Source organism: Ursus arctos, unplaced genomic scaffold (assembly GCF_023065955.2).
Source record: "Ursus arctos isolate Adak ecotype North America unplaced genomic scaffold, UrsArc2.0 scaffold_16, whole genome shotgun sequence".
Lineage (NCBI taxonomy): Eukaryota > Metazoa > Chordata > Mammalia > Carnivora > Ursidae > Ursus > Ursus arctos.
The window spans coordinates 60,349,387-60,375,017 of record NW_026622830.1 but is presented as its reverse complement, the minus strand read 5'-3'; the positions used below and the strand labels follow the sequence as shown (position 1 = coordinate 60,375,017).

Genomic DNA, 25,631 nt, shown 5'->3' with positions numbered 1-25,631 from the left:
CGGCAGAGTTCTATTGCTGTGGGGATCCCTGGGATATAGGGAGCCTGAGCTTAGCCAGGTCCTGAACTCCCCTGTGTCCCCAGATCTACTTCATCTGGGTGACGAGAACCCAGCGGCAGTTTGAGCGGATGGCTGACATCATCCGAGAGGTGGAGGAGAATGACCGTCAGGACCTGGTGTCCGTGCACACCTACGTCACCCAGCTGGCTGAGAAGTTTGACCTCAGGACCACCATGCTGGTGGGTCAGGGACGGCCAGGCGGGGCGACTAGGTGGGTCGATGGGTTGGCTGGGTGAGGCTCAGATGGCCAGGGCAGGTGGGCGGACAGCCAGGTTCAGACGGCAGGAGGCACAGAGATGGTAGTCCCGATTTTCAGCCTCCAGCTCCCTCCCCACCCCATTCTCTGTCTCCTGGGCTGCAGGCTGGCTTGGGCTAGGCACGGACCCTGACTGTCCTTGGCCTGACCTGCCTCTGTGCCCCCAGTACCTCTGTGAGCGGCACTTCCAGAAGGTGCTGAACCGGAGTCTGTTCACATCATGCACTTTGGCCGCCCCCCCTTCGAGCCCTTCTTCAAGTCCCTGCAGGAGGTCCACCCGCAGGTCAGTCCACCCCATATCAAGGTTCTCCTGGCCTTTATCACCTGAGGTCTAAGCAAACCTCCCAACCCAGCTCCAGGAGGGAAGGAACTGCTGATAAGAACTCATCACCCAAGAGATAAGTGGGGAGAATGGAATGGAAAAACAGTAGCGGTCACTCTGAGGGGCTCAGGGGGGAAGCAGCAACAGGGACTCGCCACTTCTAAAGCCATGGTGCCTGTCCAGAAGGAACAGCTCAGTTCATCCTTATGATAAACTCAAAGCTATTCTTACCATGAATACTGAGCCGGCCTCACCGGAGACGCTGATCTTTACCAGGAACACTGGGCTAGCCACTGCTCTGGTAAATAATGGCCTAGCCCTCAATGACACAGTAAGCTAGCCTTTAACCTGAACGCTGATTAACCCAGCCCCTGTCAGAAACACTGATCCTTTACCCCAAATGCCTTGGAGAGGGGGGAGGGCGGACCCACACAAAGCAAGTCTACCAAAGCTGAGCTAGACGCACACACCGAGCCAGCCCTCACCACACAGGGTGTGAAGCGAACCTTTATCAGAAACATGGAAGGAGTCCCCACCAAGGACTCTTGCCTGTCTTTCCATGAACACTGAGCTAGGCTTCACGTTTCCTTCCCCTAACAGGTCCGGAAGATTGGGGTGTTTAGCTGTGGCCCCCCTGGCATGACCAAGAATGTGGAAAAGGGCTGTCAGCTCATCAACGAGCAGGACCGGACTCACTCCTCCGACCATTATGAGAACTTCTAGGCCTCCTGGCCAGGCCAGGAGCTCTTCCCATTGCCCAGCTGAGCAGAGGTTTGGGCCCACACCTCGCTCTATATTTCCTATTTCTGACTCTCTGCCTCCTTCCCATTCCTACCTCTCATCCCTGGTCCAGGTGGCCATGGTCAGTCACCCCATACGGGTTCAGAGACCCCCAAGTGCAGACTGTCTCAGCTTGGAGAAGCGGGGGGCACTGTCTAGGAAACGGAGCCTGGGAGGTAGGAGAGCTCTTGTTACTTTGGGGCAAAGTGACACCTCTTCTTCCAAACTAAGAAAAAGCCTCAAAAGACTGGAGCTGAAAAGCCGTGTGTATGTGCACTAGGGGGCTGTGGGCCTAAGGACGGAGTGGGAGCACAGATGCTGGCATCTTGGAACTCCTCCCCCAAAGCCTCCCCCTCCTCTAGGCTCCCCACTGTCAAAAGGGCTGGCAAATGCCTTGGGGTGGGCTAGAGGCTGGGCCCACAGAGAGAAATCTACAGGAACCCCCTCAGCATCCTAGCCTAACAGCACAACTGATTTCTCCCCAGTTTTTAAACATGTGCTGTAGTCAGAATCTGGCCCAATATCTATGTCGTGCTCCTCAGGCCTTGTCTCTTCTTCCCACTGCAATAGTCTCCTTTACAAACAAACCACTTTTCTGCCCTCTGGTTTTCTTTATTCTGCCCCAGGATGGGGGTGGGCGCTGGCAAAGGAAGCTACTAACCAGCCAACTCACCCAGGCTGCTGCAGACAGTGTTCTGAACCTGCCAGCATCTACCGAATAAAGGAACCAGCCCAAGGCCGAGGGCTTTAGCTGGAGACCCCTTTCCCAGCTCAGGGGCACCCTTCCTGACCCAGGCCTCTCAGGGTGGCTCGTGTGGGGCTTCTCAAGCCTGACCAGGAAGGGCAGAGAGAGAAGGGATGGGAGTTCTGGAGAAGGTGGGCAGGGCACAAAGTGCGGGTGTGCGTGGCAGGACAGAGCAGGAGCCAGAGTTGGCCTGGCTGGCTCCAGGACCTCTGAGCAACAGCAGTGGACCACCCGTGCCTCCATGGGTCTTCCAGGCAAAGAGATGGAAGCACAAGGAGACGGATGAGCACATCACCTGAACACTCAGCCTGTTTTCTCATCTGGAAAGTGACTCATACCCTCCAAGGTATAGGGCAACCCTCTGAGGGAATTTCTAAAGCAGGGCCCAATTTCAAGTGAGCCTCTCGATTGTCCTCACCGAATTCTTACATTTGTCAGGTCACATATCCTCGATTTCGATGAAATAGCCGGGGATTAGAAAATCCGAACTCCCATGATTGACACTGCTCAGGTTCTGTAAAGAGGCCCTGGGACTGCGCTCCCAGAGCAGCGGATGTTTGTTCAGCCCCGCGGGGAGCCCCGTGGGGGCAGGAGGGCGGGCCTGGAGTGGGTCGACGGCAGTTGGGACCTGCGGCGCAGGGGGTATGCCCAGGGGGCCGGGCGCACAGGCCTCGGCCGGCCCAGCCCTGGGTGCGGTGGGGCGTCTCCAGGGCCGGGCCGGTGTGGCCGGGCGCCCGCGACCCGCGGTTAGAGGCACGACCAGCAGGGGGCAGGCGCGGAGCGCCCCGCCAGGCTCGGCCGCGAGCCCGAAGCCCCGGCCGACGGGAGATCCGGGCCCAGACCTGCGGGCTGCACGTCTCCAGGGGGCGGACTCACGGTCGGGGGATGGGGGAGGCGCGGCAGGCCCCGCTTCCCCTGGGAAGAAAACGCGGTCGGTGCGCCAGCTTTCCCGCGGGTGCGGGTGCGCGGCTTCCGCGTGGCAGGGCCGCCCGCCCCCCTCGCCTGGCGCGCTGCCTCTTCGTCTCTCGGCGGCTCCCCTCCTCCCAGACGCACGGCTGTTGGCAGGAAATTGGACGCGCTCGGGGGAGCGGCCGTCGTCGGCGCGGCGGGGAGGGGGCGCCGCGCGGCCGGTCGGCTCCGGGTGCCCCCAGCCCGGCGGGAGCGGCGGGGGATGTTTTGACATCTCGTCTAGGGAAGCAAAGTGCTTTTCACTGCTGGCTTGGGTCGCTCCAGAGCTGATTTATGAACAGAATCTGCGCTCGCTTCGCCGCTCCCTCCCCCGGCAGCCCGGGGGGGGGGGGCGGCGCTGGGGGCGCGGACGCGGCTGGGCCTGGCAGGACTGGGTTTATTTCTTGCATCTGGCCGGGAGCTGGGGCAGCCCGGGGACTGCGCAAGTTCCCTCCGGCCCGAGCCCTTCCCCTCCTCTCTCCACCCCCGAGGCCATCTCCGTCCTGGGGGGGGGGGGGGTGTCTGCCTTCCCCAATCCCCTCACCAGACTCTGAACAGAGCCCGCCGGTGGTTTAGGGGTGGAGGCGGAGAGATGGCCAGGGCGCCCCGCACTGACCCAGGGGGAAGGCTGCCGTGGGGAAGGGGATCCCCGCCTGTGCCCTGGGGGCGGAAGCGGCGGGGAGCTGCGGATCTTAAACTCCTCCGGAGACCAGCGGCTCTGAAGCCCCCTTCATCCAGGGGCTATCCTCTCTCCCCAGGGATTCCTCTGTCCTCGCTCCAGACAACCTTTTACTCCGAGGCCCCAGAAGGCCTTCCCGTTTAGAATAAATTAAGGAATCTGCAGGTCCCACTCGATCTCTGGGAGAGGGGAAGAAAGACTTGACAGAACATGTCCCTGGGAAGGGCCAGCGCCCTCAGCCAGGGGATGGGCGCAGGCCTGGGTCCAGCTTTGTCACAGTGCCCGGGCCTCACATCTACAGAGTCCGAATGGCCACAGGATAGAGCAGGGACATGTGCTCGGCCCCCTTAATGGGCAGCTTGCGGCTGGTGTAGTGGTGCACGATTTCAGGGACGCTGCTGAAGGGTGGGCTGTTCTGGCCCAGCACGTACTTGTGTTCCTTGGTCCGGGACAGCTTCATGTGCATGAAGCCCTGACTGCTCCTGGGAAGAGGAGAGGAGACCCTGGTGAGTAGGGGCCCTCTCCAGTCCCCCTGCCCTCCCCCACGCCCGCAGCAAATGTGGCTGTTCTGAGCCAGCTGTGTGGGGAGGTGACTAGGGAAGGTGGAGGTCAGTCCAGAAAACAGAGAGGAGGCAGAGGGGATTTTGTGAGTAGGTAACCCTAGGCGTTGGCTTTGTGGTGAGGGCCCTGGGTGTGCCAAGAATGTGTGTGTAGTGAGTGTACAGGGCGTGTGCAGGTGGAAACTGGAGCGACCACCCTCCCTGCCCCAGACCCTGGGACCCGAGCACCGGTGCCCTCCAACCTGTGTGGCCAAAGCTGGTCTACCCTCTCCATCTCTGAGCTGTGGGGGATGACACCGGTGGGGGCTCCTAGTGACACATGTGGAGACACAAACATCCTTGGCAGGACCGTGTGTGGACAGATGTGACAACCGAGCGAATCTTGGTTGAGGCTCTCTCTTGCAGAAACCAGGGGAGGGGGTGAGCTAGCTGCTCTGGAAGCCCACCCCAAATCCGGGGAGGCTCAACCGCCTTGTCCTGGGGATATCCCTTTACCCTCCTGCTAACTGGGCCTTGGGCCAAGCCCCCAGCTCCTCTGTCCCTGCAGCCTGGGATGCCATCACCGGTGAGGCTGTAACTCCATTCCCTCCCTCAGAGAGAAAGGCTCCACTGCCTCTCCCAGCTCCCTGACTCGATCCAGGAAATCCACATCAGTGCCTGGCCCTGCCCTCAAGACAAGGACCCTGCTGCTCAGAGCTCTGGCCGGCTCCCAGCTGTCCGGGCACCCTGTCTTAGAGAGAAAGCATGGGGGTGGGGCCCGAGCAAGAACAGTGTCTGCCCAAGCTACCAGGCCTGGTCCACAGCAAGGAGGAAGCAGTGTTTGGGGGAGCCCTGAAGCCTGAATACTTGTCTCTCGGGGCCAGAGCCTACCTGGGGACAAGTGCAGGGCTCAGAAACTAGTATGGGAGGTAGGACCGGTGAGGGGGGCCCTCATATGAGGTGAGGCTGACAAACCTCATTTCCCTCCCCTGCCTGCGTACAAAGAGGCTTCTGACGGGACCCATTTCACTGGGCCCACAAGTGAAGATGGAGAGTGGATGACTGAAGAGAGGAAAGGGATGACAGGAAAAAAACAGTCCTTTATCACCCATGCTTCCAATTCCTTCTCCCTGCCCCAGGATACTGTGCCCTAAAGCCTGCTGGGGGCCCCAGGCTGGGTGTATGTGTGTATGGGCGGGGGTGGGGGGATGGGGGGGCATCCTTCTTCTGTAGGCCCGAGATAATGGCTGAGGCTGACAGTGACCACGCAGGCCCTGGGGAAGGGAGCTAAGGGCCTGAGGAAAATGTGCAGTCCCTGGGGGTGGTAGAGAGGGGAGGCAGTGAGTAGTCCCCCTCCCCTGTCTGCCCTATGCCATGGCCCAGGCCCAAAGCTGTGGGCAGCAGCTTGGGCCTTGCTTTCCCTCTCCCTCTCACAGTTTGGAGAAAACCCCCTAACCACAATCCACTTGGGATAATCACCTCTCCCCAAAACTACATTATATCTTCTCCTTGAGGGACAGATCTGGCCAAAAAGGGCAATAAAGTGGCAACAAGCCTCCATCTGGATAACTGACCTCCTGGGATAAAGTCCCAAGCAGAGTCATTGCCCAACCCTCAGGAGTCTGGGTGGGACTAGCTGGGCGGTAGGGCCAGAGCTGACATGGCTTCTGGAGGAAGCTGTTTAATCACCAGTGAAAGCCCTTCCATTACAGAGAGCAGAGAAACCTTAATTGTATTTCAGAGAAGCCATTTATATGCAAGCGAGGCTCTGGTGGACAGCTGCTGGTGGGGCTGGATCAGCCTGGGCCGAAGCAGCACCCAGGCCTGCCTCCCCTTTTACTCCCCAGGATAAGGCTGAGCCCCGCCCTGCTCCTTTCACAGAGCCAGACCCTTGCCGTCTCAGCCTTGGACTGTTCCAGACTTGAGGACTGGTGGAGCGATGCAATGGAATAGTGCGGTTCTTGTAGTCCGACTGAACTGAACTGGGTCCAAATCCTGCTTTTGGCACTTTGTTACCTGGTGGCCTTGAGCAAGTCACATACCTCTTTGTATTTCTTTCTGTCTATAAGAAAGAGATTCATCTTCCAGGTCGGCAGTTGGTTTGGAGACGGTGTATACACGGCTCAGCACACAGTAGGTGCTCTGTGACTCTTAACTGTTAAAGCAACACACATTCCTAGGGTTATATCAGATTTTTGACAGATGAACTTTTCCTAAATGCTCCTTTGATTTTATGACAATTGCAGAGTATGAGAGCTGCAAGAAACCTAAGAGGTACCCATCAATGCATTTTGCAAAGGGAGAAACCAAGGCCCAGAGAGGTTCCATGATTTGCCTGGGGTCACAAAGCTAGTTTTATGAAACCCAAGAATAAAATTCAGGTTGTTTGACTCTAGACTGGCATTTTCCCATTATCTTTTAGTTGAAGTTCAATAATTATCCTCAAATGTCTGTTTAATAGTCCCACATTGCTGTATATTGCATTTGTTTGAAGTGGGGGTATACCTGTATTCTAATGCCCCTGAGAAATGTGGTAGGAGGTGGTACAGATGTCCCAGGAGTGATGGGGGCGATGCGAATGAACCCACCATCTGACAGGCTGCCATGTGGGGGGCAGGCTCTATCGGGCAGGACTCCTGGATACCGAGGGGAGGGCTGGCCATTCTGGTAGGAGGCCAGTACCTCTCTGTGTCTATCTACTCCCTAGGAGGAAGGCTGATGGGAAGGGAGCGCCCTGCCTCCCCCATCTTCCTGGATCCTTTAAAACTCAGTTATCAGCCACTAGCGCCCGGTCCTCCTGCCCACTTCTTCAGAGTGAACGATAGCTTTGTGTCCACTGCTCCACCCTCCTCCCAGGATCCAGCCTCCGCCTCCCCCTGCAGAGCCCCTCAGGCAAAGTTCCTATCTCCTTGCCGGTGCTTCAAGAACATCTGGACTGCCATTAGTAAAGATGAAGGTGATAATTTATTTAGCACTTAGCACCATGTTAAGTGCCTCCCATATATTATTTCATTGGATCCTTCCCTATAAGGTAGATATTATTATTCCCCTACTTTATAAGTAAGAAAACTGAGGCCCAGAGAGGTTCAGGGGGCCCCAGGGCACACAGCTGGTAAGTGACATAAACTTTGGAGCTGGACACTGTAGCTTGACTGTTTCCTCTAACGGACTCTGAGCTCCTTGAGGTCAGGGGAGGAGCCTCAGACTGCTCCAGGTCCCTAGGGCCCAGAGTCAGCAAAAGTTCCTGGGGATGGACTTCTCCCCAGCTTGGCTGGGCATGGGGGGAAGGTTGGAGTCTTCTCCTGTCCTGCTGGTTGTCTTCCCATGGATCCTCCTTGGTGCCATCCTCACAAGCTCATCCTGCCTACCGCAGGCCCACCCCGACTCACTTGAGGGACAGGGAGAAATCGTTCTTGCTGGTCTCGCTGTCGCACACCAGGTAGCTGGCCTCTTTGCACGTCCGGAGCACGTTCTCGGCATCTGTTCCACTGATGGCCCCGTGGTACCAGCTGAGGACAAGAGAGAGGAAGGGGGCATCTCTGCTGGGTCCCTCGCCGTCCTGGCCCACCCATTCTGGGTGTCCCCTGCAGGCAAGCCAGTGGCAGGAGGGGAAGGGAGGGGAGAGAGTCCCCAGCTGGACACAGACACTCACACCTGGTTTTCCAGAGGCAATGTTGGGTCTGTCCACTCCCCAAGGGGGCTGCTGGGCTCCACGTTTAGGGGCTTGGCTGACTTGGGGTTCCCTGCAGAGAGTCGGGGAGGTAGCCGCCCCTTCTCCTCCCGGCCAGGTGACAGGCAGCTCTTCTCAGATCCTTCAAACTGGGCTGTGGGGAATATACCAGTCATAGACTCTGAGGACCCTAGAGATAGAGCCCTATAGAATAACCAGGGCTCCACCATTTTCTGCCAAAAGGGGTCAAAGGAATGTTCTGGAAGGGTGGGACATGCTCCTGGGCTTGACTGGCTGTGGGGGTGGGGCGCAGCCCTCCTAGGCCACACCGCGCCTACCAGTCCCTACGCTGTGGGAGGAGAGGGGAGAGAAGCAACATGAGAAACCACTTAAACTTCTCCCTCTGGAGCAGCTGCCTGCCTTCCCCTGTTCCATTCCCCCTCCGGGAGGCTTCAGCGCCGATAATATCATTTCTTTCGCCTCCTCAGAGTTCATGACCGTTCTCCATATCACCCTGCCAAGCCATTCTGTCGAAGTGACTTATGCATTTGAGAACAATTATCCGATTCCCCTTGGTGCCATCCTGACAGGTTCATCCTGCCCCAAGCCGCCGCCGGCCCGCCCCTCCCCCGCCCCCAGGGTTGCTGCCCACAGGCTCCCCGCCCCCACCGGAGACACCCAGCTGAGGCGGCTCTGCCCTCCCAGACCAGGGCAGGCCCACCACTGAGCCAGCACGAGGGAGGAAGCCAGTGGGTCACATGAGCACAGGCACCCACGGACAGGCGATGGAGACCCTCCTTCATCCTGCATTTACAAAGTAGCCCTCACACTCAGGCACAAATGTACAAACAGGCATTCACAAGCACTTGGCTGCCCGTTCTGTACCAAACTGACAGAGATGAAGTGTTCGGTGCTTCCTTTCTCCTCATTTGGGCTTTTTCTCTCCTTGTAGCACTTTCAGGACCTTCCTGTCTCTCAGTCACCAGATGCAAGGACCAGACCCGTCCCTTGCCCGAAGGGGTCAGACACTTCCTATGCTAGCATCACCCCCACCTCAAGAGTTACTTGCATTGCCAAAGGATTGGGTCAGGCAAAATACTCACAAAGAAGTGAATGTAAAATAGTGGATTTCTGTGGCATGGTGGGCAAGATATTTAGAAAGAGACTCCTTTAGAAGACACCTTCCCCACACCTTTGGGAGGAAGGAGGAATGTGTATTTTGTCCCTTCTTTCTTCCTCCAGGTTCTCCAAACCCTACCCCACTTCAGCTCTGCCAACCCAAGCCCACAGGGCCTGAGGTGTGAGAGGACATGTCACCCTGGCCAGAAGCTCCCACAGGACCCACCGCTGCCGTCCTCCAGGCTGGGCTCAGGGAGGGGTGAGGCTGGACCGGAGATGTCCCTGTCCCCGTCAGGCAGGGAGCAGCTTCTGTCCAGCTGTCCCACCGGCAGAGGCCAAGGTAGGTCTTTGATGACCTTAATGTCAACTGGAGCCAGTAGCAGGAGGGAGAAGAGACACAAACAGGGACAGAGAGAGAGACAGAGAGAGGCAGAGGTTGAGACATCAAAACCCAGAGCCAGGACACAGAATAGCCTAGAAAGGAGGAGGGTCAGAGCAGAGGCAGGGACGGGTTCTGAGGGGGGAGCAGGACTCTCGGAGGGTTGGATGGAGCCACAGTGACCACACCAGGCTGCGTAGTCGAAGGGGGGAGGCACAGGTAGCAAATAGCCGGAGGCAGAGTCTTGCCCTGCCAGCCGTGTGGGTCCCCTTCACTTGAACCCTCATAAGCCTCCAGGGCCCAAAAGGACCAGGAAAGGAGGAAACGAGGGACAACGAGCTGCCCTCGCCTCCCAGCACCACACCCAGGTTCCCACAGCCTCCTGGCACCCTCAGACTTGCCGCCCTTCCTCCTTTTCCCCACGGCCTGGGAAGCCATGGGCAGTGAGACGGACAGCCCAGCTCCAGGCTGTCATGAATACTCCGATGTGGGGGCAGATGTTTTATTGAAATTTACCCCCCACGCCCTCAATCCCGAGCCCTGACAATTAAGAGAGGGATGCCACTGGCGGCTGCAGGGCTGCTAACGAGGTTTCCTAATGACGAGCATAGATTTCCCCATTAAGCAATCCAAACAGTATTGATTCTCCAAGGAGACTTCTGGAGATAACGGTCCCACTTAATGGTGCATGCTTTACCGGAAACAAATCAGAAGCCTGTGGTTTCCTAGTCTGGCTGCCAGGGAGGGGAGGACAGGGCAGAGAGCTGAGTCCGGCTCCAGGATGAGCCCCGTGCCCAAGGAGGGGTGGGGGGCCCTGGGAGTGGGGGTGAAGTCGAATGGTATTTACATCCTTTATGTTCTCACCGAATCAAGAACCCAGGAGCTAAAGCACTCTCCAGGCTCTCCAGGCTGCAGCAGCACCCACTCAGACCACCAACACACACCTTCCCAGGTGGGACTCCAGGCCTGGGATAGGCGCTGGGGTGCTTGGTACAGGAGAAACCTAACCCTCATTCAACAAAGGGCATTTCTCACAGCCTCCCTCTCCCCACCAGTTCCTGCTCCTCCGAATTCCCCCCCCGGGGCACAGGCGTCCCTGGTCTGGCACAGTCTGCTACTGGGAGACACAGCTCTGTGATTCAGGGCTGGGTTCTCGAAAGGTTATACACACAGCCGTTTTCCTTGTCTGGGGTGTTCAATGCCTTCTTTTGTTAAATGTAAGTATTTAACATATGTCACAAGTTTTATCATTTTGTTTGGAATTTCTTTATTTTAAAATAGGCCCTGTCTCCCAAAAGACGGAAGTGGCCTAAGCCTCTTGGCCTCTGAGAGGTGGTGATGCAGGGAGACCCTTCATCCTCCTGTGCCCGTTCCCTGACCCTGCACACAGTGCCGCGCCCACACTGCCCAATTCACCAATCTCTGTGATGCGCTCAACCGTGCTTCCCTGGAGCCCAGCTGCTGGGCCTCCCCCAACCCCTGGGGTCCACTCCTTCCCTTCCCCTGGGCCTGGAGAGCTGTTTAGAGGCCCCAGCAGGCCCACCCTCCCCAGCCAGGGGCTTACCTGTAAAGGCTTTGGAAATCTGTTCCTTCTTCCACTCCCAGGGCTGGTCATACTCCTCAGGGGGCCTCTCGCCATCCTCTGGCAGCCGGGACTCCCGGGGCTAGGGGGCCCCCTCACCCTCTGGGGTGGTCCCCTCCTCCTCTGGCTCATAGGGCGTGTCATATAGAGGCAGGGGCTGAGCTGCCGTCTCCTTGGAGCTCCGGATCTCTGCCAGGGCAAGGTGGCGGGGAGGTATGAGAGCATCCCTGGCTGCCCTCCTCAGCTCCTCTGGCAGCGCCCTCAGCAACACACCAAGCCTCCTTCAGAAGAGATGCCACTGGCTTTGGGGACCCAATGGCCGGACATCTGGGGTCCCTTGCCCTTAAAACACCTCTGGGGTTCCAAAAGCATGGGATCCAATGGAGGCCGGGGCAGAGAAGCACCAGAGTGAAAGACAGAAAGAGATCCTTAGGTGGCCAGCAAGGGCTTAGGAAATGAGGCTTACACGTTTTGGAAACGGAGGCAGGGTCCTCTCCTAATCCACCTCCTTTTGGCTACACAGCTCCAGTTCTTCCTTTGCATCCCAAGCAGTATCACTTGACAATCCGAAAATCCTTCTTCGTTGCCCAGATACTCCTGATCACTCCCTCCTTGAAACTGTCCCCTCTGACAAGTCATTTTCGTGGTTGTCCTCTCCCATCACCCTTGGACTCTTCCCCTGGCCCCTCTCGGTCTCTGTTCCCCAGAACCAGGTCTTAATTCGCCCACATCCTTGCCCAGTCTCATGGCACCCTATACACTTCCGGTTACCATCAAGATCTTTCACTTTAATGTTTCAAACTTGCCACTTTCCCCAGAAGTTCTTCTAGTCAGTTCTGTGATTCCCTTTTTGGGATCGTTGATCCCAGTGAAAATCGAATAAAAGCTATGGGGCTACTCCCCAGAAAAATGTGCAAATTTCCATATACAGTTCCAGGGCATTCATGGGCCTCCAAGGGGTACACACCCCTCTGATCTAAATAGGGCAGTCTCCCTCCCACTTTCTCCTTCTCCGTCCACTACACTGCTCTCGTCGGTCCTGGCCCCCGTTCAGCGTCTAAATTCCACCTGTTCACCACCAGTACCCGATGACTCTTACCCTCGTCACTCCACGTCTAGATTACTACTAGGGTGAACCTCCACTCTCCCAGCTCACGTTTCCACGAGCTCCGTGGAAGAACACTCCTGACCGCTCTCTGGCCCCCACCCCTCTCCCAAGGAGGGAGAGCAGCTTATCTGATCACCCGTAGATGCTCGCTCTCTTTCTCAGCTCTGCCTTCTGGCTCTTTCTTCTCCTGGCCCCCGTGAGAGGGCTTACAGCTGTGCCTCATGGCCCAAGCCCGAGTGGGCAAGTTTAACTCTGTGAAGTATTAAGCAGCCCATTGTGGGAGACATAGCTAAGTCATGTTCTCCAATCTATTTTATCAGTAATAAAACTGACATTCTTGTCTTCATCAGTCTGTTACCTTGATTTGACTTCTCAATGATCTCCAAGCTCAGGAGGGGAAGAAAGCCATGTTAATTATTGCTCCCTTAAAGCCTCAGCAATTTCCACAACTGCTAACTCATCTTTCTGATGCCCAGTTCTTCTGGTCTGTTCTGTACACCGCAGCCTCAATAATCCCCTTAAAATGCCATATTTATCCTGTTTCTGTCTTGTTTGAGAATTCATATTAGTTTCCCTCCTCTTCTGGAGCAAGTCCAAATGCCTCGTTCCAGCCTTTGAGGCCCTTCACTGCCCCTGTGGCCCCTCTCATCTTGGCTCCTCAGTATGCCCAACACTAAAACTACCCCTGAGCAAACCTTCCTTTCATCCTGCCTTGGACTGACTCACCCCTGTCCTCCTCTCGGATCACCCCCATTCACTCTTTCCCTGGATCCTCTCTTGACCTCTGCTCTGCTCCCCAAGACCAGGTCTTATTCGTTGCTGTCTGCCCCCGCTCCTTGACAGGCTTGCCCTTCTCAAGCCATGTGGTTCCAATTGCCATAAAGATGTTTCACTCTGACATCACATCATCTCAAGTTCACCACCTTCCCTAAAGTTAGTGATTCTCTTTTTGGGTTCCATGACTCCCGGTCCAACCACTGTCCTGCCCTTCCTGACTGTCCTCACTCTATCTGCCTGATCTTTGGTGGCCTTCTCTACCACCTCACATCTCAGGCACCACAGGCCATCGCTCCTTCTCCAAGACGACTCTCTTGAAGGCAGTGGCCAAGGACCCAAGGGGGTCCACGGTGGACCCATGGTCTCCAAGGACCCAGTAAAGGGATCATGGAACCACTCTTAGTCTTGTGGGTCCCAGAGCCTGTTGTGCAAATACCCAGGCTTCAGAGAGCAATCCCCTAGCCTGACTCCATCACGCACCAGCCATCATCTTTTGGGCCTCATAGGGCTCCATGTAGCCATCATTTTCAGGGACCTTCTCTGGGGCTCCTGAAGCTCCTGCTGGGCCTTCGCCAGTCTCCTGAACATCAAATGGGTCCGCGTAGTCTTCGAGGATTGCCAACTGTGGGAAGACAGTGAGGAGAGCAGGCTTCAGACATCTGAGAGACAGCTCTGCTTCTCCCCAGGTGCTTTGTCCATGGGAGTGAGTCCTGGAGAGAATGTCTTAGACCCAGAGCCCGAGGTATCCAAGGGCAGGCTCTGAGCTTGGATGGGGACAAGCTCTGGGTCTTCCTCTGCAGAGTCCCCTACTAGGCTGCCAGCAGAGTGGCAGATCTACCTTTTCTGTCACTTTTGTGCCTCTGGGCCATCCCGTAGGTTAAATGGCCAGGATGAAGCTCCGAGCATTAAGGCCTGCCTCAGTCCGGGTCTAGGCAGGGCAATAGAGGTGTTTAACACCAGATGGTTCAACAGAAGGAATTAATTCAGAGAGCCAGTTACAAAGGTGTTGGAGGAATTCAAAGAACAAGTAGGGAATAGCAGGCAGCTCAGAGATTAACTCGGTCCATGCCCACAAGTTCAATCCCAGATGCTGAACAAAGAAAAATTTGCGGACCAGCGAGAAAAGAAAAGCCAACTACTCACTTTATGGCACAGTTCTGCTGGTTTATCCTGAGAACATTCATCAGCATGTCATATGTGTATTATTATATTCATTTTAAGGAAACGGAGGCTCAGGGCAGGTAGGGAACAACGTGCCCAAGACCGTTCCACGGAAGTGGAGGAACCCAATTGGAACTTGTGTCCTTTGTGCAATATTATGCTGCCAACCTGCCCCCAGTGGGGATCTTGGCCGTTCTGGGAGAGAGACCACCTTAGGACAGCCCTGAAGAAAGCCAGGGTTTGGGCTCTGCTGAAATCCCCTGGTTCCTGGAGGACAAGAACAGGAAAGGCGTAGCCTTGACCCTCCACATCCCACACTGCCCCTTTCTCCCTCACAAGTGGTTCATGACCAACCCTCCGTCCCTGCTCCAGTCAAGGCAGAGCGAACTCTAAGCCACACGCCCTGAGGAAGAGCTCAAGGTGCTCAGGGCGGGGTGCAGCTGAGGACAATAGAGCTTTTCTCCAAGCTGGGCACAGGCTTCTCGAAGGGGGGAGGCTGAGGTGGAGACAGAGCCCAGCCCACCCAGGGCTGCCAGCACCTCGGGGGAAGCACCGCACACTGAGTTGATAGGCATTGACAGGAGGTGGCTCCAGGGCCTGTGGCATGAGGAGGGGTCACTCCTGCCTCTTCTCCATCCTTGGTGGAGGCTTTGGGTCTGGGCCAGATCAGGATTGTGGGAGCCAATTGAGCAGGGAGGCTATGGGGACTGATTGCCTGCCCACCACAGAGACTCCTCCTGCATGTTTTTTTTTTTTAAAGATTTTATTTATTTATTCGATAGAGATAGAGACAGCCAGCGAGAGAGGGAACACAAGCAGGGGGAGTGGGAGAGGAAGAAGCAGGCTCATAGCGGAGGAGCCTGACGTGGGGCTCGATCCCATAACGCCGGGATCACGCCCTGAGCCGAAGGCAGACGCTTAACCGCTATGCCACCCAGGAGCCCCTCCTGCATGTTTTTTGAGCCCCCCGCCGCCTGTGCTGGGCCTGGGAGGGGTCACAGGGATGGGGGGCACTGAGTCCCGGGAAGCTGCTCAGTGAGAAGTGCCTGGCCCAAGCCCCAGTCCCCCCAACTCTACAGAGCCCCCCCTCCCCCAGCCCTTCCCTGACCAAGCCAGTGCCCTTCCCACTGGAGTCCTGGGCTGGACTTGAGCTGTGACCCCTCCCAGGCCCAGCACGGGCCTCCCTGGGGCTAGCCCACGGTGCCTGTAGGCAACCAGGCAGCAGCTCTGTGGGCAGCTCAATGGCTCCTCTGTTCCATCCCTGACTCCACACCCTGCTCCAGGAAACCCTAGCCCCCCGCCCTAGGCGGGTCACCCAGAGGAGCCACCCACGGGGCCGGGAGTCCGGAGCAGAAGCAGAAACACCTGCTGGAAGGTTGGCAAGAAGGGCACCCACCCTGGGCACATAGGATCCCTGTCAGAGGCCAGGGCTGCCTTCCCAGTGGTTTCCAGGTCACGTGAGGAGGTGAAACTGCTCTGTGGGGGAAAGCTGCTTCTGCAGGCTTCTGACACCTTTGCTCTACCCTGACTTATTTTGTTGATGGGACCTTTACCTGACCGCTGTACTCACTGTGGTATACCACATCCGTCACAGGGCCTGGCACAGGGTAGGCGCTCAGTGCACATTTACTCGATGCTCCAAAGGTCTCCCTCTCCTCAGACTCTATCTTCTGGAGTGACACAGACTCTCAGATCCCCATTCGCCCCCACTCTGACCACTCTGACAGACCAGGAGCTGCTGTGGGAGCAGGCTGTCAGGAGAACCAACATTTTGAATGGGGAGCAAAGCCTCTGGTTCAAGAGCAAAAAGGAAGAACTGGCAGGAAAGGCCCCTAAAACCAGAGCTAATATTTAGGCAAACCCTCTGGTAGACAGAATGCTACTGAAAGGCTGAAATACTTCCAAACTAGTAGGCAAGTAGCTGCTGCTCAGAGGTCCCCTTGTCCCCACACCTCCTGCCAACCAGATCCCCTCCCTCCTGCCGTCTAGCAGGCTCCAGACCAGGCTCTTGTGCCTGTTCCAATTGGGCAGTGCCCCTCCCAGAGCCGCTGTCCTGCTTGGCTCTCCTTCCTGCCTCAGCCTCTCCTGAGATAGCTGGCAGGCCCACCATCTGGCGTGACCTTCCGCTCTGCAGCTGGACCCTGCTAGGAGTTCCTGACCCCACCCATGGGGCTTGCCAGTCCAAGGGGAGCTAGGAGGGGGCACATGCCACAGGATTTGGGCTCTGCAAGGTCCCCAAAGTCTACCCCTCCCCCTTTCCTCCATGTCTTCAGTTGACATCTGGAAGCCTCTGGTTTTTCTCCTGTAGAATATCTCATAGGATTGGGAAGAGGACAGTGAGTGTAAAAGTCCTTAGTTTGGAGGCTAGAATGGAGTCAGTGCTCGATAGATGTTAGCCCTGCTGCTGATCTCTTCTATTCAGACACTAAAGCCCAGAGTTTAGGTGCTCGACAGGGTACACAGACGGCATCAGTAGAGACAAGACTGCGACCCAGGTCTCCTGACTCTCAGTGCCTTGCTGCAGATTTTCCAGACAACTTGGGAAATGTAGCATCTTCTCTCCTCTACTCGTAGATTTAAAATACACTTCAGCATGTTAAAGGCTCTGAGCAATCGTGTAGCAAAGAGAGCTGTCTAATTTTGTTTAACTCGGCATTTCTCCAAAGTATTTAACCGTGAAATCCTTTCTCTGCTGAAAGTCTGTCAGTTTTGGAAATGGTATACTATTTACCTTCCCCAAGATCAAGCTTTTTGCACCCTCTGTTCCCACTTCCTGCAACGCCCTTCCCAATTTTATCTGCCATGGAAACTCCTTCACATGAAACAAATTTGTTATCATCTTTTTCTAAGTACGAAGAAATGTCATGCTTGTAAGACATTTGAACATCACAGACACACAATGGACGTCAACAACCCTTTTAAGGTGTGTCTGGGGCCACCTCAGGCCTGGGTGGCTAGTGCTGGCCTTCAGGTTCAGGAAATGGTGAACTCAGCACGGGATGCACTCTTCATTCCTTCTCTGAGTCTCCTTCCCGTGCTCGGTGAACACTTCCCATCTCCTGTCTGCAGGGCTCCCCGAAGGTGCCACGGTCCCATGGCATGGTGTCGGCAGCCAGTCTGCCATCAGGCTACCTGGCTGTGAACCTCAGCTCTCCTACTGGCTAGCTGTGAAACCATGTGATCCAACACTCCTGTGCTTCAGTCTCCCTATATCACCTGGGGATAATAACAGAATCTTCCTCATAGGGTTGTCAGAAGCTACTGGGCTAAAACATATCGGCTGCTTCAAAATGGTACCAGGCACACGGTAGGTATTAGGTAATTGTCTGCCATTATATCATTAAAGATGAAAAGACCAAATTTCTGGGTCCTCCAGGAGCTCACAGTGACAGCCACAAAGCAAACTCCAAAAGAGTGAGGTACCTTGAGGTGCTGTGAAGCCCCGGGGCTGCGCCCCAGACTCTGGAGGAAACGCAGGCTCACTGCATGCAGGGACTGGGCTCCCCCTCTGCTCTCGCATGACTAGCGTCCCGCTGGTTCTGCGGGGAGGGCAAGCTGGAGGGGGCAACAGCTACCCTTCCAAGCCCCAGGCCCCAGCCAGCTGCTCCCACCCATGTTCCCCAGCGCCCTAGCCGTTCCCAGCTTCCAACAGGTGGAGTTCCAGGGCTGACTGAGGTGTCACTGAGTCACTGACCAAGCCAACAAGCTGCAAATGCCTTCCCGAAAGAGTGCCACAGCATGAGGAGGCAGCAGTGGGAGGAGTGGACGGGCCTGCCATAAAATCCCCTGGTAGCGCAGGCCTCAGCAGTAGCCCCCCAACCCCAGCAAAGCACCAATGGCAGCAAAGATGGCCAGCCCAGGCCCCAAAGGGTTAAGAGATCTAACCAGTCCGCAAAGGTCCGGGACCCTTCTCTTTTCCTCCCTCTGCCTCCCTCGGAGGACATGTGCAAAATAAACAGATCAGAACTCCAGACTCAGTGGAAGTTATAAGAAGAAAAAGCAAGAACAACAAACTCAAAAAAGGCAAGGACCAGGTCTTCTAGGTGGTGGGTCCCTTTGAGCACCCAGGCCAGTGTCACTTAATGCTATAGAAATCCTGGCACGATCCTGCAGCAGCAGCCCCTACTCGCCCTCCTGACCCTGAGGCAGAGATGTCTTGTTTGACTTCAGACACCCTCAACGTTTCCTTCCCTTTCCTCTTTCTACCTGTCTTTCACTTGTTTCCAAATTTGGGCCTGGAGGATCCAAGTCCACGTGGACGCCATGTATGAGGTGTATCTATTTTTTAAAATTCTTGATATTTTGGGCCCTGTGAACCCCTGTGAGAATCTGGGAGCTCTGAGTCTTTTCCCAGAAAAATGCTCATGCACCCAAATATTTGCACACAATTTCTGGAGCTTCATGAACCCCAGAAGCCTCTCCATGAGCTAAGAACAAGAGCCCTAGTTTCAGTGCATCCAGGGTGCCTGTCTTATTGTTCACATCATCTCTTTCTCTGCCTCTCTGTCACACACACACACACACACACACACACACACACACACACATGCGCGCACACACATCTTGGCAGGATAGAGGCAAAGGACACACTGTGCAGATGGTCACAGGCAGCTCAAAGCTTCATCCAATTAGGGCCCCTTCCCCGTCCCTCTTTCCTAATTAGATCAGGTGTTTCCTGTTGAAGATCTGAGAAAAGGGAGCAAAGAAAGGAAGGCTCCGTTCTCTCACCCCTCTGCCCAAAGTGTGGCCTGGAGGCCAGACAGGGCCCAGCACCGTGAAGGAGTTCTTCCTATGGCCAGATGGCGAGGCCCTGCCTGCCTGGTTCAGGGTGTGGCTCCTGCTGCTCCCACACCTGCCCTGCCAGTCCTGCCCAGATGGCCACCCTTGCCCCCTTGCCAAATGCAGCAGTGGGTCTCAGGGAGGGCCAGTAGCCAGAGCCCTGCATGGGGAGGTCCTCTCAGGGCCCTGTCTAAATCCCCATTCTTTCCTGCCCGCCACATTCACTTTCCACAGGGCTCATTTCTCCTCAATCTTCTCATCACAGAAGTATTTCCACCCATTTCATCAAACCTCACGACCCAGGCCCTCTCACAGGGTTCTGACCCACCCACCAGCTACTGGGCTCCAGAAGAAGAAGAAGGAAAGTGGGCCAGCCTAAGGCACATCCTGGTCTACAGTCCCTATCTCACCTCAGGAAGTGACCCCACAGCAAAAAGCCAAGAAGACCCGCATGGCTGAGAGGAGAGGAACAGAGAATCAGGACAAAACACTGCACAGAAGAGAAACTCCAGCTCAGTGGGCCAGCTCACCACTCAGGCACAGCAACTTGGGTTTAGGATAAGGGGCTAAGGTACCTAGCCTGGACTCTTCCTAAGGGAAGACTCTGGGATCCCCCAAACTCTGCTCCTAAACGAGAGGAGCTGCTCTCAATGGTGGGAGGCTCCAGGTCAGGGCCCGCAGAGACCATGTCCCTGCCCCTGAGCCAGTCTGATGGCGTCCTGGATGCTTCTCATCACACCCACTGAAGAAACCACAGATTGTGTAGCTCCTGGGAGATCCTGCTGGATTTCATTCCTGTCCCTGCAGCTGACAAAGGAGTCAGACACCTCTTGACCCCTAAGGTCTGAACAGCCCACAGATCACAGAGCTGACCCAGGCTGAGGCGTGGATGCCCTCGGTGAGAAGAGGCTGTGGATCACCCACGGCCGTGTGGGTGCAGCCCCTTCCTTGGGAGTCTCTGTGGGGAAATGTACAAAAGGGAGCTGTGGTTAAGGGAGTCTCTGACCTTCCGGTCACCCTAGCAATGGACAGTCACCATTCAACGGACGTAGTTCACTCACCCCTTTCTGTGCTAAGCATGTCAGGCACTTGGGAAATACAGACATGAGGAGGACAATGGTCCTTGTCCTAGAGGAGCCCATGGCTTGGGGGGCAGCCTGTTAGGCCATTCCAAGACTGCAGAGAGGAAGGCCAGGGATAGCTCAGGCCCATGTGCCAATGGGCAGTGGTCAGGGAGAGGACACTAACTGGTCAATAGTAAGCACAAGGCCTAATAATGCTCCCTCTGCCTCACTGTCGCCACCACCATCACATCACCCAACAGTGCTGAGTGGGCGGCCGGCGCCAGAGCGCCCACGTGGCCAGTGAAGGGGGGCCCAGCCTGGATGTTATCCCGCCCCCTCCCTTGGTAAAGCAACTTCGTGCAGGTCACAGTCTGACTAGTTTTACGCAGCAGCCCCACTGGGATGGTAGTAGAGACTTATAAACTGGAGACACGGAGAGTTTACACATCTCAAGTGCTTAAGGCATCCTATCTTTTTCCTGCTGCCCATGGGATGGGTGCCTGTCAAGTCATGCCTCTGGGGTTCCCTTGGGGTCACCCACCCCAACATCGAGGCCTCAGAAAACACATCCCCTCACTTCCCTGAGACGTGAAGCACAGAAGCAGTCTTTTAGGCACTCTGTAGGGCCAAAAGTGTTTCAGAATTTAAATAGTTCAGACGTTGGAAGTGTAAAACTGTACATCTACCAAAAGTGACATATCTATCACCCCTGGCAGGGTCTGAGGCCATAGCCCCTAAGCTGACAGTTTAAAATTTCTTCACCTCCACCTTGAACACAAGTTTGCCCCAACACTACAAAAACTTTGGTTCTCAGACCATATCAGATTTCAAATTGCAGGCACAGGATTATGGAGCTCTTCGAAGTCCCACCCACCCAAATCCTATCACCTCACGGCCCACTGCCTGCCCTTCCTCTGACTTCGGAAGGACTAATGGCGCTCAGTCTATAACAGAAAGTATAGCACCTGATAATACTCTGTCTTGCGTTGTTCTCATTGTTTTTCGTGCCTTCATTTCATTTTTTTATAATAATATTTTTTATTATGTTAGTCACCATACAGTACATCCCTGGTTTTTGATGCAAAGTTCGATGATTCATTAGTTGCGCATAACACCCAGTGCACCATGCAATACGTGCCCTTCTTACTACCCATCACCAGTCTATCCCATTCCCCCACCCCCCTCCCCTCTGTAGCCCTCAGTTTGTTTCTCAGAGTCCATAGTCTCTTATGCTTCATTCCCCCTTCTGATTACCCCCCTTTCTTTATCCCTTTCTTCTCCTACCGATCTTCCTAGTTCTTATGTTCCATAGATGAGTGATACCATGTGACAATTGTCTTTCTCTGCTTGACTTATTTCACTTAGCATTATCTCCTCCAGTGCCGTCCATGTTGCAGCAAATGTTGAGAAATCGTTCTTTCTGATAGCTGAGTAATATTCCATTGTATATATGGACCACCTCTTCTTAATGCAGTCATCTGTTGAAGGACATCTCGGCTCCTTCCACGATTTAGCTATCATGGACAATGCTGCTATGAACATTGGGGTCCATATGGCCCTTCTCCTCACTACGTCTGTATCTTTGGGGTAGATAACCAGTAGTGCAATGGCTGGATCATAGGGTAGCTCAATTTTTATGCCTTCATTTCAATTGTAAATTACTGTGAAAGCAGAAATCCTGTTTTGTGCAGCATGCTGCATTTGTTAGGACTCTCTTGGTTTTAGGAAAATGGATTCATTTCAACTTTTTGAAAATGGAAGTAGAGTTGATATACACTTTATGTTAGTTTCAGGTGTATAACATAGTGATTGGACGAGTCTATACATTATGCTATGCTCACAAGTGTAGCTACCATCTGTCACCATACGATGCTATCACAATACCATTGACTATATTCCCTATGCTGTACTTTTAATCCCTGTGACTTGTTCATCCCATAACTGGAAGCCTATACTCTCCTTCACTCGTTTTGCCCATCCCCCAACCCCCTCCCCTCTGGCAGCCACTGGTTTCTATTTATGGTTCTGTTTCTGCACTTTTGCTTGTTTGTTTTACTTGTTAGATTCCACATATAGGTGAAATTGTATTTGGCTTTTAAAAACTGAAGTTTTGGTCTCATAACTGAATAAGTGTAGGAATAGCCTCTGATTCAGGTCCAGCTGGATCCAGGGGCTCTATTATTCCATCAGGATTCCATCTTACTGTCCTTTCTGTGTCTCTCGGCACTACTTCTTTGTATCATTCTTGACCAGGCTTTCTCTATGTGGTCGCCCCTAGACACTGGAGGTTTACAACACCTAGCTGAGCCATCCCCAGGGAGAGACAGCTTCTGTGTCCTGATGCTTTCACAAAAAACTCCCATTGATCACTCCCATTGGCCAGCTTGGTCCTAAAGCAATCTCCATAGCCAAGAGTGATGGTGTTCTCCTTGACCAAACATGGATCCCTGTTTCCCCATGGAACAAGGGCTTTCAGGCATTGTTGGTAGAACGCAAAGTGGTACAGTCTCCAGGAAGGGGCAATTACATATGCATTTTCCCTTTTACCCAGAAATCCCACCTCTGGGAAGCTGAACCATCGATGCAGTGGCAAACAAATGAATATGTGTGCCCAAGGCTGTTCATCGCAGAGTTACTCACAATAACAAAAGATTAAAAATAATCAACTGTCCATGAACAGAGACTGATTTAATAAACTAAGGCACATCCATAATTGGAGCTGCTGAAAGAAACGAAGAATAATATGATGGTTAATTTGATGTGTCAACCTGATTAGGTTATGGGGCGCCCTGATATTTTGGTCAAACATTGCTCTGGCTGTGTCTGTGGAGGGTGTCTCTGAATGAGATTAACATTTAAATTGGCAGACAGTGAAGCAGATTGCCCTCTCCCATGTGGGTGGGCCACATGCAATCAACTGAAGGCCAGAATAGAACAAAGAGGCCTTCCCTTTCCTGACTTAGAGAGAATCCCTCCGGCCTCATGGCCTTTAAACTGGAACATTGTTCCCCCCCCACCTTCAAACTGGAATGTTTGACATCAAGAGAGTGTAAGTAAATATTGGGGCTTTGTGTTTGCTGAGCGCCCTAATGTTGGTCACACAGATACTTTCAACACTACTTCCTGAAACAAATGAATGTGTTAATCAATTAACCCGGGTGTGAACGTTGATACTGGTGGGGCTAATTCAGCCTGGAAAGCAAGAAGATACTCATAGTGGTATCCATCTCTACAACAGATTGAAAGCGTGGCTGGTGATAGGCAGGGGAGGGGACAAGAGCCAAAATGGTGGTCCAACACAGTCTTGTGAGAGGGTGAAAATCTGAAAGGCAGAAAAATACACAGGCCTAGAAACATTTAGTCTGAGCCTGGGAGAGAATCAGTGGATCTGAAGCAGGGACTTGTCACAACCCTTGTTCATTTTTTGAGCACAGCAAGCTCAGAAGCCACCTTGTGCAAGTTTTAACACAATATCTTCTGATAAATTAGGCCATTTTGTGCTCTTCCTACTGTTAAGCTTGCTTACATCCAACTGCTTAAATTCCTTCATAGACTTTCAAATCATGAGGCCGCAGGGATTACGTGAATGTTCTGCGGTATTCCATCATCCCGTGTAACAAAACGTTTCCTGATAAATCACTAAAAATATCTGCTGCTTCATTAAAAGCAGATTTCTATTTGGTGATGCATGCACGAGAGGATGGAGTGCTGGCTTCTGATGGGCATTCCATCCTGCTGCCCACAGGAAAGCGCTAACAGGTGCAGCCAATGCACTACTGGCACACCAGCAGCCTTAAATCCAGAAATCCAGCCCCCTTGGTCCCTGAAGGGGGTGGGAGGGGCTTTAGCTGATTATGCCACGAAGGAAAACAGGTCAGACTTCCTTCTGGTATCCTTTGAGTCCATTTGCATTTTGTGATTACCCACCAGGTAAATATCACCTACTTATAGTGGACTTAAAATAGTTAAATGGGAACCTAGCTGACAAGACTAGACCCAGCCTCCACGGCCAGCAACTCCTTTGCAGTAAAGCCTTGAGGGAGAAGCCTCAGAGTCAAAACCCTGATTAAGGAGGAAAGAGGCTCACGTTAACTCTCACCAGATGATTCTCAACCTCAACAAAGGTTCCATTCTTTGTCCCTTAGATGGGACAATCTGGAAGCACATCCCCAGTGGGACTGTGCCCCAGTTTCTCAGTGGTAGCCTCTTCATTAACACAGACACTGTATTGGCTGCCCCTCTACCTTCCTTTCCTTCTCCACTTCTCAACTTCCTGAAATGAGCTACTTATACTTAAGTGTTTTTCTCAGGGTCTGCTTCTCAGAGAACCAAATCAAAACAATCCTAGAGGTCTACAAGCCGTCTCTGGGCCCAGCAGCACATGAGAGGGATTCCAGAGGCTGCTGGAAGCCGTGTTAGTACAGCAATGCGGTTAGATGAACTGGAACCACAGAGACAGAAACAGCAGGCTAATGGTAATATGGGGGCTGGATTCTGTTGAACCACTTACAGAGAGACTGAGATTCCATATGACTGCAGGTGTGCAAGCGAGCCCGCCTGAGATCAGCTGAGCTTGCCTTCTATCAGCAGAACTGTAGACTTCCGAGCAATAACAAAGGGTGGTTATTTGGACGATAAGATTTGGGGTCATTTGTTATGCAGCAATAGTAACGCTACATGATGCTCGATTTTTTAAATTGAGCTATAACTGACAAAAGTGCATGTTTTTAAGGCATATAATGTGATAATCTGATATACAAGGAAAAAATTGCTCCTATGTGTTACCAAACAAGGAAGAAAAGTATGGAGGTGAGCACCATCGCTTCCAGTGAGGTGGAGGGTGGGCAGTGGAGGCCAGAGCTGACCTGCAGTTTTTAGGTGGAGGTGACATGATGTTTCCATGTCACTGTGGTGAGAGAGAATTGGAGGAAGGTCTGGCAGCAGAAGCAGCTACGAAAGTATCAGAGACTCTAGAATGAAACACATCAGCCTGGGAGTACTATCTACCCCCCAGGCCGTAACTTCTTGATTCTCAAAAATCCTCCATGATGCATAAAATGGGAGAAGATATTTGCAAAACATATATCTGAAGAAGACTTGCATCTAGAATATATAAACAATTCTTCTAACTCAATATTAAGAAAACCCAAGTTGGTTTTTTTTTAAGGGCAAAAGACCTGAACAGCCACTTTCCCAAAAAAGGTTTTAAAATGGCAACTATATGCATGAAAAGATGTGTAACATCATTAGTCATTAAGAAAATGAAAATGAGGGGCGCCTGGGTGGCTCAGTCATTAAGCATCTGCCTTCAGCTCAGGGTGTGGTCCCGGAGTCCTGGGATCGAGTCCCACATCAGGCTCCTCCGCTGCAGGCCTGCTTCTCCCTCTCACACTCCCCTTGCTTGTGTTCAATCTCTTACTATTGCTCTTTGTCAAATAAATTAAAAAAAACTTCAAAAAAAAAGGATATGACCCATTATCCTGGCAAGAGAGAACCCATCCCTGATCCACCAGATGCCAGCCAGGGAACAGTGGCTACCATGGATCGGACGCAGAGCCTGGGGCCTGGAGGGAACTGCTGCTTCAGAAGAACCGCATAAGGAGATGCACGAAGGCTGGAAATCCTGGCTCCTAGGTCAGCATAGATACTCATGGAACCAGGCT

The 25,631-nt window shown here is 53.8% G+C and overlaps 1 protein-coding gene and 1 pseudogene across 1 annotated transcript in view; one reads left to right on the top strand and one right to left on the bottom strand.

Annotated features, from left to right (window-relative positions):
- LOC113246795 (dual oxidase 1-like) overlaps positions 1–2,808 on the top strand; it is a 34,224-nt gene extending 31,416 nt beyond the window's left edge. The window contains 4 exon segments of the mRNA XM_057313047.1: positions 84–239; positions 484–535; positions 538–599; positions 1,239–2,808. Of these exon segments, the coding sequence (XP_057169030.1) occupies positions 84–239; positions 484–535; positions 538–599; positions 1,239–1,361 (393 nt within the window). The 3' untranslated portion in view covers positions 1,362–2,808.
- A 682-nt stretch (positions 2,809–3,490) lies between these two features.
- Positions 3,491–14,888, bottom strand: LOC130541855 (SH2 domain-containing adapter protein F-like; annotated as a pseudogene).
- Between the last annotated feature and the right edge of the window lie 10,743 nt (positions 14,889–25,631).